Source organism: Arachis hypogaea, chromosome 20 (genome assembly GCF_003086295.3).
Source record: "Arachis hypogaea cultivar Tifrunner chromosome 20, arahy.Tifrunner.gnm2.J5K5, whole genome shotgun sequence".
NCBI classification, from domain to species: domain Eukaryota; kingdom Viridiplantae; phylum Streptophyta; class Magnoliopsida; order Fabales; family Fabaceae; genus Arachis; species Arachis hypogaea.
Window position 1 is genome coordinate 23,051,469 of NC_092055.1, and position 15,834 is coordinate 23,067,302.

At 38.5% G+C, this 15,834-nt stretch overlaps 1 protein-coding gene across 1 annotated transcript; it reads right to left on the minus strand.

Annotated features, from left to right (window-relative positions):
- Window positions 1-4,099: 4,099 nt before the first annotated feature.
- Window positions 4,100-8,291, minus strand: LOC112783562 (uncharacterized). The gene is made up of 6 exons (XM_025826556.3): window positions 8,079-8,291; window positions 7,641-7,846; window positions 5,858-7,261; window positions 5,476-5,670; window positions 5,043-5,194; window positions 4,100-4,925 (listed from the first exon to the last, which is right to left on the minus strand). The coding sequence occupies exons 3-6, from the start codon at window positions 7,230-7,232 to the stop codon at window positions 4,455-4,457; spliced, it is 2,193 nt and encodes a 730-aa protein (XP_025682341.1). The 5' UTR covers window positions 7,233-7,261; window positions 7,641-7,846; window positions 8,079-8,291; the 3' UTR covers window positions 4,100-4,454.
- Between the last annotated feature and the right edge of the window lie 7,543 nt (window positions 8,292-15,834).

The window sequence follows — 15,834 nt, forward strand, 5'->3', positions numbered from 1 at the left end:
AAAAATGACAGTCATCCAATAATAAAAAAATGAAAGTAAGAACTAAAAGAAGGAAAAAAAAGTGTTCAAAATTAATTGACCCCCCCCCCCCCCCACACACACACACACTTAGTCTTAGCATTACCCTCGGTGCTATGGAGTGGAAGGAGTCCTTTCTTCCTCCTCCACCTCTGTAGAAGCAACTGGCTCCTCTCCACTCTCATGGTCGGCAGGCTGCTCATCCTCCTCCTCAGGTGTATCTGGCTCCTCTAGACCCAGATCTTGTCTCTTGGTCATCTTTATAAATCACTCATATCGCCATGTTTGTGAGCCTTTGACAGATAGCTGCCATCGGGTTCGAAAAAGAACTCTCAGTGGTGGATCGACAGCACCGAAGTCGTGATGATTCAGTAGCTTCACCCTTGAACTTCAATCCCCTCAAAATGAGCTTGGCCTCCTCCAAAGTGTCAACCGTCAACTCGTCCTCCTCCGGTCAAATGCCGTAGGATGTAGCTAATCTCATAACAAGATTTGGAAATGGAAGCACTGAAGATTTGAAGAACTCCTTCATCTTGTTATGTATTAGCCGGTGGAGGTCCACCCGCCTTTCGTCCAAAATGCAATACAACCGAATTGCAGGGTCTGTTGTAATATCTGTGAAATGGGAGTTTGGGTGGACGTATGTGAAGATGAGGTATAGCCATGTGGTGGCTTCCTTGGTCAGCTGGTTCCCTTCTAGTCTAACTCGAGCCCCTTTGTGGTTGTATGTCCAAGTAGAGTTGGGCTCACAGAGCCTCTGGAGGATCGTATCCCACGAAACCTTATCTGTCGGTAAGCCTGGGGATGTTAACTTAGTGTAATCATCCTTTTCCCGTAAAGCCTGCAGAATCTGAAGGAGTTTCTGATGTCGTCCGGCTTCACGGGGATTTCCCGACACCGAAGGAAAAATGTCTCCATGCCCTCTTCATAGTAGTTGGCATAGAGCTTCCTAACTAAGGCCGGGCAAATGCTCTCTACCGGCCATTGAGTCAGAAAGTCCCGGCCACATTTCCTCACTGGCCCGTTGACATATTGGCAAATTTCATCATCCATCGCTAACCGACCCTCATAGTGGAGCTTTCTCTTGGAATAGAGGCCACCATAATATAACTCTGCAAATCGGTCTTAGAACCGAACAGGATCATTGGCCGGTCACCCTTTTTCTATAACATCTATAGATGCCTTAATGCGCTTTTCAGTAGTTTTGCCGTTGCGATCACTTGGGGCCTAATGGTGACTCATCCTGAAAGGAAAGGTGTGCGGAAAAAATAAGTCACAACGGAAAAGGATTTAAAGCAAGATAGCAGAGCTCAAGACAATCCAGCAAGGAGAGCAAGTATAAGCAAACAATACTCTATGTGCAGCAACCGAGGAAGTTCAAATTCTGAAGAATGAGGTTGAAAGCACTAAAATGAGTGAATTAATGATGTTGTGACATAGATGAGAGTAAGTATGTGAATTCTCAATTTGCTTGCAATTTAGAACTCACACTAGTATTTGAAAGCTTTATGTCACAATTATTCAAAAGAAAGCTAAGATGTAATTCACTCATTTTAGTGTGTTTGAAATATTTTAAAGAAACTTGTAAGTTGAGATGAACAAACAAATAATAAAGAAGCATAAAAGCACTCAAGCAATAATCAAATAATTGTGAAATGGACGATAAATGAAAATTAATTGATGTGCAAGTGAACTCAATGAACCAAATAAAATATCGAACTCACACATCAATTAATAACACAAATAAAATTTAATCACATCACCTAATTGACATAAAGTGGAGAAACATAGATGCTATGTTACTTGGTAAAAAAGAGATAGAAGTTTAATTGTTTAAATCATCACATAGCAAGCATGATTCAAAAGGTCTGAAAAATTCAAAAAAATGTCACTAGGTGAGCTTACAATCTAATTTCACAATTTCTCAATTTTAATGCATGAACTTAGTGATGTAAAGAAAAACCAAAATAAACAAGTATCATCTAGCAACAAATGCATCAACTATAAGCAATTGTCAAATTATAAATAATAAAATTAAATCACATGGTGACTAGCTACAACATGTAATTTAAAAATCCAAAAACATTCTTAAAGACAATTTCACAAGCACTTGATATGCACAAATATCCAGCATTCAGTTTGGCAATTTTTCTTCCCCTTACAATGCATCTACTATACTATAATGGTTTAGTAAAATTTCACCTTCAGTTTCCAAAAGTTAAAATCATTTGAACCTTTAAACTTTTCACTTTAAATTTTGATATCGACATCTTAGATCCGGAATAAAAAATAACTCTCTAATAACAAATAATAACTCTTTTTTGATATAGAAGATCAGACAGTGCTACAACCACAAAACATATTCAGAATGAATTTTATCCTGAAATCAAGCTATTCTGATACCGCTTGTTAGGATTATAAAAGTTGAGGACACTACTAGCATATTAAATACTATAAGCATGAAATGCTGTAATATCAAGTATTAATTAACCACCTTAAGAACAGGTTAAGTTCAAACTAATTAACCACATTAAGAGTAAAACCTAAGATCACAAGATGTATTTTCATTTTTTCACCCCAATTTAAAACTATAGATTTTTTGCTGCGTACGTTAACAGCATTATTCATTTCTCATTTATGTTAGCGCAAACACATGTACTTTGTCTTTTGTACTGTGTTATGTACAACCCCCTAAAACTTCCTTAAATATACAATTTTAATGATTGCTTTTTTATCACTTTTTTTTGGATTTTTTTCATAAAATATAAAAAAAATTAATTCCCAAAACAAATTAAAAGGATATTATTTTTCATGATCCATATTTTTGTTTTGTGTTTACATAAAGTTCACCTATATCCTAATTAGGGATGGCAAAAGAAATCGTACCCACAAGTAATATCTGTGTCGAGAATTCTAAAAGAAATCCGTAAAATTCTCACAGAGATGGAATCTCGCACCGCGAATAAATGGAGACAGGGACAGGAATTGAAGTACTCACCCCACGGGGACCTATGAAACCCCGTGAAAAAGAATTTACTTAAATGTTTTTATATATGTAAGTTATGTAAGTAACTCTAATTTATTTTATTTTAATTTATATGTTAAAAATTTTATGTGTATGTTATTATGTTAAATTTGTATTTAAATTGTGTTTGATTTGATATATTTGGTTGAATTGTATTGAATTTTATTATGGTTATGTTAATTTTATTTTTTTTTTAAATTAAAACTTAATATCTATAGATACTCGCAGATATCTATTTCCCCGTGAGGAGAAATAAACGGGACTCATGACGGAAATGGGATGAAAATGAAAAAAATTTTACTAAATAGGGATGGGAAATGGAGGAGGAATCCTACCCCATAGAAACTCATTGCCATTCCAAACTGACAAACTTCTACAATGCATACGAAGTTTGTCTATCACATCTACAAAATTTGTCTATCACATCAGCAAACTTGCTTATATCATGATACAATTTAGATGGTATTAGTATATTTTTATTCTTTTCAATTAATCCAACCCTATTCAAATAACTTAAAATTTTAAATTATAAATTTTTTTATTTAAAATTTAAATAGATATAATTTAAAAAAGTAGATTTTAGAAAATAATGTCCTTTTAATTTATTTTGGAAATTAACGTATTTTTTTATATTTTATTAAAGGAAAAAAAAATCATTTTTCTTCTAACAAAGTTGAATAAATTGCTAAGGTAATCAATATATAAAGGGTAAATAGATCTTGCAAGTTTGGCTATTTCTATCTTGGGATGCCGGTGAATGCATAGGAATTTTTGCAATGACGCTAGTCTTATATGGTTATTCTTTGGTGCAATGGAGAGCGACAATGAGCATAAAATGCAACCGTAGGCATTTATTTAGTTGGTTTTGTTAAAAAAATTACCTTCAAAAATGATTTGCACACACAATGTCCATAGAATTAATTAGTAAGTGTATACTACCATGCGAAGAACTTGAGAACATTAAAACTAACTATGAATCTCATGCGTACTTTCGATGTTTATCATAGCATTAGCAACGAATTTTTCGAAGATATCCCCAACATGTACACCACAACATTTTTCAAAACAAACGAATCACGCCTGGTAGAGATAAAACAGCATGATCAATGAAATGCTAAAGTATTATCCCACAATTCAGTTCAAATGTCAGCACAGAAACACATCTAACGTCAACTTTCGTCTTAAGTTCAGGATGTTTGGGCAAAGGTTCACTTTAACTTGTTCAACAGCGGGGGAAATTCGTCCACTCAAGTAGCTCTTAGTTTATGACACTTCTAAAACTAATCAAATTTAGTTCACAAGATGCATTAGGAATACGATAACATTTCCATAACTCAACACTAACTAGCTTGATGGCAAGAACACGAAAATCAGCAAAAGCTGCCAGGGTGACATATAGCATGCTATTTACCTACATCCGAGTGCTTTTACTGCGAGCTGCAAGTCTAGCAGATACTTGCTCTTCAGACAAAGGTAAATAGTAGATGCGAGGAGTTGCTGTGGTTTTGCGGAAGAGATCATCCAAAGTGAGAATAGGTGGGTCAACCTTCTCTGGAAGGGGCGGTGGGGACGGAAGCCGTTCTCTTGCCGCTGGTGGGAGCTTCGACAATGGGGGTGGAGGTGGGAGAGTAGCTGGAGCTGGAGGTTGCTCCCTGCGCATACGGGGGGAAGGCTCTGGTTGTGAGGATGGTGGTGTAGGAAGAACTGCTGGACCACTGCTGACAGGGGCGGCGGCAGGAGGAGGAGGAGGAGGAGGTTCTAACTTCATTTTCACCTCCTGAGGATCAACAAACTCGGCAACTAAGAGCCGCCCACCATTTGGAGGCCATTGCAAATTATACACAGCATTTCTGGTCTCAATAGCTTCTTCAACTGATGAGTACTACATAAACAAGAAATCAATGAATGGCCACTCAGAATTGTATTATAACAGCAACAGTACAGCATGATACATGACTTTGATAGTAGCACGCAGGCAGAGACAAGAATCAAGTCTTACAGTAACATAGCAATGGGTCTTTATTTGGTCCATCCAGAAACTAGTGATACTCCCACTTTTACCAAGAAGCCCTTGCACTGCTTTTAGGGTAAAAGGACGGAGGAAACGATCAATTCGGAGGGAATTAGTTGGGGGCTTTTGTGATGGTGGAACTGCCAAAGATAAAGAAACAACAGTAAGATGGAATGGAAACAAACATGACAAGCATGAAAACTCAAACAAGTGATTACTTATCAGTTATCATCAAATAATAATCTTAAGAGAATGTATTCAATAGAGATGTGCCCAAAATGTGCCGTGTCAAAGTGTCACAATCAAAATTCAAAAGTGCTAGGAATTTGTTAGTCCATTTGAAGTTACTATCCAATGCATTACCACAGATAAGAATATAAGCTTTACAGAGACTACCCCAATCTAGAGCACATCAACTTACCAATGCGTTCTTTAGGTGCATCATCAGTTACAGTTGAATCAGACCTAGAGAAGTTGCGTTTCAGCGCAACTGGCTCGTCCTTTGGTGTAGTTGCAGCTCTGGGAACAGTGCTTTTCAGATCTGGCCCTTTAACTGTTTCGGTGTTCCACCTGCGTTGCCTTTTTGCAGGCTCATTGCTCCCAACTGAAACTTGCTCTGCAACACAAGGTTCCAGAAAAGTTCAGGAAGATTAGTGAACACAAAAAAGATTGTCTATCACTAAGAACTATTAAGTAACAACAGCATGCCAGAAAAGGAACATGTATCACGCAAGGTCTTGTGCCAGTAAAATCCAAATTACAAAGCTTTTTAAGGGGATAAAGATAACAAATATAATGCTTACCGTTAAATTTTCGTTTCTCAGCCAAGGCAACAGGACTAATGTCAATGTCCTGATGAGTATCACTTTTCCCTGCAGATAGATCATTCTTCACGACTATAGTTTTACTTTCCTCCTTCACAATGGACACCTCAATATTCTCCACATTATCTCTTTCATCAACATCAAACTTAGAATCAACATGCTTACTCTCAGGTAAATCCTCTTCCATGGAATCATCACCAGAACTTCTATCTAGGTTTAACTTTTCTGGATACCCCACATCATCATTGCTATTGATCTTGTTCAAGTCTGGAGTCGTAACATTATTGCTATTTTCTTCAACAGATGCCTTTTTCTCAAGCAGCCCTCCAACATCCATTGAATGTGATACAGGTACATCTTTTCTGGATGATGGTTCTTCCACCATCTCCGGCCTAACAATATCTTGTTCTAATTTGACATTATCAGTAATTATAGTATCCTTTAATTCATTCTTTTGATTAATTGACACAGAATCACTAGAAATAGAATCAGATTTTACTTGAAACCCTAAACTAGGGTTGACCTCAGATACCTGGTTTTCTGGAACAGAAGTGTTGGGCATGAGATCCTCAGACGGGGGCTTTGTGTCACACTCCAGTTGGGGCTTTGTGTCACACTCCACCTGGGGCTTTGGGACCTCATTGTCCAGCTGCGCCTTTGATTCCTCATTCTCCACCTTGATTGCCAAATCCTTGTTACTCTTTACTTCACTATGAGTATGCTGATCACTGACCACTACTTCAGTTGATACAGTCTCCGTGATTTTATCGGATGTCTCCACAGTAGAGCCATGAGCACTTTGCTCATCTTTCACATTTTCAGGATCTACACCGGCTGGCAAACCAGCTTGTTCGATATCTTCATCCACAGCTGACACACTACTAATATCAACTGGGTTGGCAACACCACCCTGCTTGTCATTCTTCTTGCTCTCGTCATCCACATCCTCCTGAACTTTCTCTGTGCTCTCTGTGTCAATTGGCTCAACTACAACAGTATTCCCCTTCTCCACAGTTTCAACTTCTTGAGTTGGCTCAACATTTTCATTATTCCCCTTTTCCATGGTTTGGACACTTTCCTCTTCAATTGTTTGAACCACTTCAACATCCGCAGTAACCGTTTGTGAATCTTCACTGCCACCACCCGCATGGACCTCAAAACCGTTTGCATCATCCTTCGAGGCAGACTCATCAGCCTCCATCTCAGCACGAAGAGCTTCATCCAATCGCCTCACCAACTCGTCCTTCAAACCCTTGGTGGTTAATCTCCTCCTCTTCAGCTCCTCTTTCAGTTCTGTAACCTTCCACTGATGAATCGGCCGGTTGTCAAGTATGGGGTACTTCGACGACGACATTATATCTGACCACAAATCCCTGCCTCAACCTATTCCCAACAATCAATATGGGAACAAAGAAAACCAAAGAATATCAATACAAAACCCTGAAAAAGCATATATACAACAATGGCACCTATCAGAACAAATTCAAGGGACAGGATTACTCCCAAAAATCAGCAAGGTTTTGTTCATGAAACAATAAGACAAAACCCTGAAATATTTATCAAGAGCGAAAAAACCAACAGAACCAAACCAAACAACCCACGGTGCGAAACTCTACAAGTTTAAGAAGTACACATGCAATCTCAGATGAAAAAATAATAATTAAAAAAAAAAGCGATAATAGCATAACAAATAGAAAATATTTTTTTTTTTTTAATTTACCAAGTGAAAAGAAAATTAAAGAAGGGTTAAAGAATTACTCACAATGATGGCTTATTTTCAGGGGAGAATCGAAGGAAAGAGGGTAAGCGTTTTTGGTTTTACGGAAACCCTAATTTGAAAAGAGAATAGAAGGCACGAGAGAAGAAGAAACAGAGGAGCATCGAATGCGAAGAGCCAAGAAAACTAACGAATGCGCACACCGTCTTATTTACTCTTCTTGCACTCGTTTCATTTTTTTTCCCGTTCCCCTGAAAGCAGTGAAACAACAACAATAATAATAATACTGGCTAAAATACGCAGGAAATAAAACAAGGAAGAAGAAAATAATAGATATAATAAAGATTATGTATATAATAAGTAGTATAATTAAATTTCAGTAATATCTGCGCTGAAAATGTTGGGGTTATCGAAATGGGATTTGAATTGAGCACAGAGAAACTGGATACTGGATAGTAAGTAAAGGTTATCTAAATTCTTTACAAGTAGGACTCCTGCTGCTGCTGCTTCTTCTTCTTCTTTTCTTACTCTTTTTTTTCCTTCGTTTTTTATTTTTTATTTTCTATAATTTCTATTTTGCGTCCCTCTCTTTCGTTTCATGAGGGAACCCTCGAAGTGGAGTAATGAAGCTTTTGGGCCTACACTATATTACCCAAAAAAGAAGAATTTGGGCTGGTAGTACCGAAAATACCTTCCACCATGGCACTAATTTATCAACTATTTAACTAAATTGGATTGGCTAAGAGTGTGAGCTCACTCCTCTAGGTAAATAAATGTCGGAAGTTTATATTTTTTTTATGTATGTAATAATTTATTACCTAACATTAACTCTTAAATAGAATTTAGATCCACAGTAAATTAATTATTGACCTATCAATTTAAAAAATACTGTTTACAACTAAAAACTTATCAACTATTTCACATGACTACAGAAATAAACTAAGAGTGTATATGAAATGAGTGAAATCGAGTTTATTTTTATCTGAATTTAATTTTAAATATTGACCAGGTTTATTTTTAAAATTTTTATCCAATTCTAAACTTAATAAAATCTTATTATTTTCGAGTCACAATAGCACTAAATTTAGTAGGTGAAAATTGAATCTAGATAAAACTTATACCCAAATTATAACATTCACATAAAAAATATTTAGTAAGTAATAACTAAAAGATAAAATTAAAAATAATCATCACTAATTTCAAAATAAGTTCGTTACCACTAATAATTCAAAGGGATATTAAAACAATTTAAACTCTTAGAAATAACTAATAACAACAAAATATTTAAATCATAAATAACTACAATGCTAAATTTCATATAAGTGTAATTATCATTCATCAATTAATTTATAGCCACTTGTTTCTTGTAGTGTTTCTTTTTTTTTTTTTATCAAAGATAGGAGATTCGAATCTACAACCTCTTAAATGAATATGGAGAGACTAGACCATTTGAGATATAACTCATTGGTTTCAAAAACATTCACCAAGTTGTTCCTTGTAGCATTGATGTGTTAGTCACATTTAAAAAACATGTAAAAATTAGTCTCTTTTTTGTATGAAAGATTATTACATGAATTTATTAATAAAAAAATAATAAAAACGTTATAACGTATATTTTTTTATTTTTAGGCCAACTGTATCGGATTGGATGACTTGAGTTAAAGCCTTAACCTGGTTGAATGGTTTAATCAAAACAATTTTTTAGATATTTGATCTAACTCTAGCTACAATAAAACAAGCTAAATTTGACCTAAATCAATTAGGTTTGGACCGAAATTTCTGATAAGTTTGAATCATGAACACTCCTACAATTTGTTAAGCCGCAATTGTTACCTCCCTAAGGAGTTAAGAAATATATTGATGCTGCATCAAATTCTTGTAAAGTGAAAAATTAATAAAATAATAAAATTATACTTTAATTATATTTAAATTAAAAAGTGAGATTCATGTGGTCTAGTTTTTGAAAAACGGAACTTTTTTTTTGAAAAAAAGAAATTTTTTCAAAAATTCAATGAGGCACCTCTATTGCATTAGCATTATCATTGGCTAAGTAAATACTTTTATTGCGTCATTACTGCATGATCATGAAACACACATCTCTATTGAGCCAAATAAGCATGTTGACTAAGTCGCAAAAAACTCAGTTTTCGAGCCACTCTGACTTGGAATTTTTAAATTCTAATTTCGGTAGTTAGACTCAGTTCGACGAGCTGGACCCGAATCTCGAGAAAAAAAATAATAACACAATATTATTATTATTATATTATTATTTTACCTGCTTTAGTTAAAACAGAGATAAATTTAATAATATTATAATCGGATTTAAAATCTACCGGCACGGACTAGTGCCGACACTCTCCAATGAATTTAGTTATGCTAGTTGTTCCGAGGGTTATCTGAAACTGTAGGTCGATCTCGGACGAGATCGTCTGTGCTGGTCAGTGCTGACGTGTCCGGCTGGTGGGTGGCGGACGGAGCTGTCGTGTCCGACTTGTTGGATTGGCTGCACTGCTGATCCTTCGTCACCGGAGGGTGGGGGGTACCTGCAAGGGACTCTGATGCTTAAGTTAGCAAGGGTATTAAGCAGATTTTTAGTAGAATCAGAGTATGAGTTATACCTGGGTGCTCTAGTGTATTTATAATGGTGTAGAGTGACCTTTTTAGATAAGATAAGTTAGTTATCTTATCTTATCTTATCTTTGAGTTGAGGTCAGCTTATCTTCAAGGGAACCGCCCTTATCTCTATAGGCTTGGACTGCCTTTGGATTTGGGTCGTGTTCCTCTATTTGGGCCCCTTACTGGGCTTTCCTGTCGATTTGACCGACCTCTTTGAGAAGAGGTCGGATAGCCTGACCTGAGGAGGTCGGTCACTTTATTACTGAACATCCCGGATCGGATAGCTCGACCCAAGGTGTGAACAGTGCCCCTGCTTGAGCTCGATCTTCTGCTTTGAGGTCGAGCCCTTGACTTCGATCTTTCTCTAATGAAGCCGAACTCGAGCATTTTGTCGATTCCTTTCTTTGTAGAACCTTTTTCAAATGTGGAACGTTTTTCTCTAAAAGCGCGCGCTTTTATATCAGCGCTTTGTTCTCGGGAACGTGCGAGGGTTTAATACCTTCATTAATTGGTATTCATTACCCCGTTTCCCTTGGCTTTTATTTTGAATTTTTGCAATCAGAAACGGTTTCTCTCCTTCATTTTTCTTTGTAACTTCTCCCTTCGTTCTCTCGCTTTCTGTTTTTCACCTACATTTTGCCTTTCTTGCGTTGTGGCGTCATTCAGCGATTTTGCCGGCGATTCCGTCTTTCTATCTTCAACCTCCCTCGAAGCTTCTTCATTCGTTCAAGTTGGTTTTTCTTTCTTTGTGCCTCTTTCGTCATTTTTGCCTTCAATTTTTGATAGGGTTTCGATTTTCTCTTGAAGTCTGAATCTTTTCGCATTACTGTGTGCCTGTTTGTTTACTGCTTAAGAGTTTTCTTTTTGCTTTTGAAATGGTCCTTTTGCATTCCTAGGGCTCACACTGCTTGTTTTCTTTGAAAGATTGTTCCTTTTGTCATGCTGATAGCTTCTACTGATGAATTATGTCATTTTGCTTTTTCTGGGGGATTTTTATTTTCTTGGAAAAGGTGGCGTCTTTGATGACTTTTTCTTTGATATGCTTTGCCATTGTGTTTGTTGATAAGCTGAGACTGTGAATTTGGAATATAGCTTTTTTGGCTTTGTCTGATTTGTTGGTTTCTGGGATACATGCTGCTTTCTTTTTCACTTTAAAGAGTTTTTCTCGTTAGCTTTGTAGGTTTTTCCTGAATCCTTGTTCCCTGACTGCCTCCAAAGGACGCCCCTGGACCTTCTGTGCGGGTTCTGAGGTTTTCCTTTTGTTGTTTGTGTCGTCTGAATCATATTAGCCAAGTTGTTTTGTCCTTCGTCCGAGATATTTTTTAGTAATCCGATCTTCTTTTCTTGTTGTAGGATTAGTTGGCCTCATGTCTTCTTGCAAAAATATTGTTGAGACGTCTTTCCAAGTCCCTGAGGGCATGGCTGATTGGGTGGGTTCTATGGTTTTGTTGTGTGTTTCTTTGGTTGACTCTGAGTTCTGTCAGCAACTTAGACAATTTCATAAGATCTGTGGTAGTGGTGGTGATGAAAAGAACTATGAATTTGTATCTCTGAGTTCTGAGGAAAGGGTCTGTTTCTCTACTCGGATTGCCGGAGAGCGCCCTTTTTTCTATGCCTACGACTTCTTTTTTAGTCAAATGAGTATTACTCTTCCTTTCACTGATTTTGAGACCAACCTGTTATGGTCATGTAATGTTGCTCCTTCCCAACTCCACCCCAATTCCTGGGGTTTCATAAAAATTTTTTCAAATGTTGTGTCATGGATTTGGTATTCCTGCTTCACAATCTCTTTTCTTCTATCTCTTTGTTTTGACGAAGCCTGGGGTAGTAAAGAAGAAAGCCGCTTGGGTTTCTTTCCGAGCTTCCCAGGGAAAGAAGGTCTTCTCCATGTTTGATGAATCTTTCCGTGATTTTAAAAATTACTTTTTCAAGGTCCGAGCTGTTGAAAGAGCTTGGCCCTTTTTTTCTGGATGAAAATGACGAGCTCGCCTTTCCTTTGGAATGGCAAAAGGATGTGAGAGTATCTAGATATACATGGGAAATGCTGGATGAGGCTGAGCAAGCTTTTGTGACTGTCTTGGAAGAACACTAGGGTCAGCCTCCCCATCTCGACACAAAGAAATTTTTAACCAATTCCTCTCTCCTCCAAACTGAGCTGGGTAGTTATGTTTTTTATTTTTCTCTATTGTCTGCTCCTATATTGTTCGCAAACTCTTTTTCGATTTTTGACTTGATTCCTTACTGTTGTGTTTTGCTTGCAGAGATGATTAAGAATAATGAATCTATGAAGGCCTTCAAAAGGGTGAGGAAAGCTACCGCAGCCCAAAACGTCTCGGCCAAGGCGGCCGGGGAGGGATCATCCCAGGCTCAGTCGAAGCCGGCCGTTCCGAGCTCACCTGGGGCGAGGAAAGTAATCCCGACTCCCCGGGTTCGTTTGGTTGATCCTCCCCAAACCTCTGTTGTCACTTCTGGTGCTCCTCCCAACAAAAAGCAAAAAATAATTGAGCCTTTCAACCTTGATGCCCCTGATTTTGACGCGGTCGAGTTCGTAGATCAGCAGATCGGTCCTTACGGTGCCCTCCATATGGATGATGTATCACTCCTTCGCCATTTGGACTTTATAACTTGGAGTAGTGTGAAGATGGCGCACATGGGGGCTGCCTTGTACCGAACTGCCCAAAATCTTCCTCTTCATGCCACCAAAGCCTTCATGGAGGAGGCTAAACAGGAGTTTGATCGGATGAAGGGCTTGAAGGAGGAGCTCGAAGTGAAAGTGACCAAACTGGAGAAAGGGCTGGAGAGCGAGAAGGCTAGCTCCCTTGCCTTGGCGGCTTCTGTGAGGTTGGCCGAGGACACGGCATTGAGGCATAAAGACAGCTATGTTACATCCTATCGGGAGGTAATGCGTCTGAGGGAGGAGTTGGAGTTTGCCCGAGCTGATTACTCCGAGCTCCAGGGTCATCTTGTCGGCAGCGTGAATGCTGCTTATGAGAACCTGAAGGACCAGGTTCGAATTCTGGCTCCCGAGGTCGACCTTTCTCTCTTCAGCCTGGACAATGTTGTGAGGGATGGTAAGATTGTCCCTGATGACCCAGATGATGATGATGTCAAACCTCTCCCTGCGCCTGCTGCCAAAGTGCCAACTTCTACAGTTCCTTCAGTTGAGGTCGGTCATCCCGTATCCGATCCGGACTGTCAAATCCTGAATCGGGATGATGGGACCGTGGATGCTGTGCCCATTCAGACTCACCCTCCTTCTCCCCGTGCTGATGCTACCGGGAAGGCTTCTGATGTTTAACTGAACTTTTTTATCTTGATTGTGTAGATAGCCCGACTTGTGGGCTTTTAAACTCTTTATTTTGTAAATTTCATTTTGCTGACTGTTGACACTTGTTTAGTTGCTTGTTTAGCAACTTTAGGCTGAAAAACAAAAAATAACTTCCAAGTTCTTAGGGCTGATTTGGGTAGCCCCTTTGAATTTGTTTTTATCACAACTTCGCGCATTTAGTATCATGTCGATCTTTATCTCGTCTAGGCACTTTTTCTAGGCTTTTGGTAGTACTAGAGCCTTGTCGCTCGATCTCTTTGAGTGGCTTTTGTGCTTGTGGCTTTGATTCCTTTGAGGCAACAAACAAAAATCCTGTTTTGTTTGGACCTTTTGTGAGGTCTCTGCCAAGTATTATTTTTTGTGGCCTTCGCACTTTATGTGGGTCGACTTCGTCATGTCGGGCCCTTCTAAGTTACTTTTGTAATCCTCTTTTTTGGACCTTGTTCAGGTCTCTTTCAAGGATTATGTTTATAACTTTTATGTTTTGGGCCGACTTCGTCATGTCAGATCAAGTTATTTTGTAATCCTCTTTCTTGGACCTTGTTCAGGTCTCTTTCAGGGATTACGTTTATAACTTTTATGTTTTGGGCCGACTTCGTCATGTCGGATCAAGTTATTTTGTAATCCTCTTTCTTGGACTTTGTTCAAGTCTCTTTCAGGGATTACTTCTATAACTTTATGTTTTGGGCCGACTTCGTCATGTCGGATCAAGCTATTTTGTAATCCTCTTTCTTGGACTTTGTTCAAGTCTCTTTCAGGGATTACTTCTATAACTTTATGTTTTGAGCCGACTTCGTCATGTCGGATCAAGTTATTTTGTAATCCTCTTTCTTGGACTTTGTTCAAGTCTCTTTCAGGGATTACTTCTATAACTTTATGTTTTGGGCCGACTTCGTCATGTCGGGCCCTTCTAAGTTACTTTTGTAATCCTCTTTCTTGGACCTTATTCAGGTCTCTTTTAGGGATTACTTCTATAACTTTATGTTTTGGGCCGACTTCGTCATGTCGAGCCCTTCTAAGTTAAAGTAATCCTCTTTTATAGGGATGGCCAGACCTCTTTCCAGGGTTTACTTATAACTTGGTTTGACTTGGTCCGACTTCTTAACATCGGCCAGTCTTTTAAGTTATTATTTAGCAATCCATCAGGACCTCGTCAGGTCCTTTCTCTGGATCACTTTCGATAACTTCTTGCATTATTCTGTTTTCACCTTTGCCGATTTGTAGAAGGTGGGTTAAATCCTCGTTTAGTCGACCTTTAGATGAATTTGGTTTTCATCTTTGTTGGTCTTTATCGTGATTGTGCAGTGAATTTGTTTTTCACTTTCTGCCAATCTGTCGCTTTATAATCGGACAATGAATGTTTCAGATTAATGCGTCTTGAAAACTTTGTAGAACGTCGAATATATTTTATTTAAAAGAAAATGAAAATATGTACATATAGAGTTTTTATCCTTTTGAGTCGGACAATTTCTAGATCTCAACTTGGTGCCTCATTAAAAAACCTTTTCAGGAAAAAGAGTGCATCCTATGATGAGATCTTTTACCTTCTCTAGCTATAGTACCTTCTTAGGTTGTAGGCGTGCCACGACCTAGGAAGTTCTCGCCCGTCGAGTTCGGATAGTCTGTAGTAGCCCTTCCCAAGTACTTCGATGACTCGGTAGGGTCCTTTCCAGTTTGCTGCCAGCTTTCCTTCTCCGGATCGAGTTGTTCCAATATCATTTCGGATTAGGATGAGATCATTCTCAGCGAAACCTCTTGGCACTACCTTTTGATTATATCTGGAAGCCATTCGACGTTTTAGTGCTTCTTCCCCGATCTGAGCTCTTTCTTGGATTTCAGGAAGTAGGTCGAGCTCTTCCCTTTGAAGTTGGGAGTTGGCTTCTTCGTTGTAATGGACCACTCTAGGTGACCCTTCCTCGATCTCTACCGGGATCATTGCCTCCGTTCCGTATGCTAATCGGAAGGGTGATTCCTTTGTGGTGGAATGTGGCGTTGTTCGATATGCCCATAGGACTTGTGGAAGTTCTTCGGCCCAAGCTCCCTTTACCTCTTGTAATCTTCGTTTTAGCCTGGCCAATATGAATTTGTTAGCAGCTTCGGCTTGTCCATTGGCTTGGGGATGTTCGACGGAGATGAACTGGTGCTTTATGTTCAAGTCGGCTACTAATTTTCTGAAGCCTGCATCTGTGAATTGGGTGCCATTGTCTGTGGTGATGGAGTATGGAACCCCGAACCTTGTGACAATGTTTCTATATAGGAATTTTCGACTTCTTTGAGCAGTGGCGTTAGCTAGGG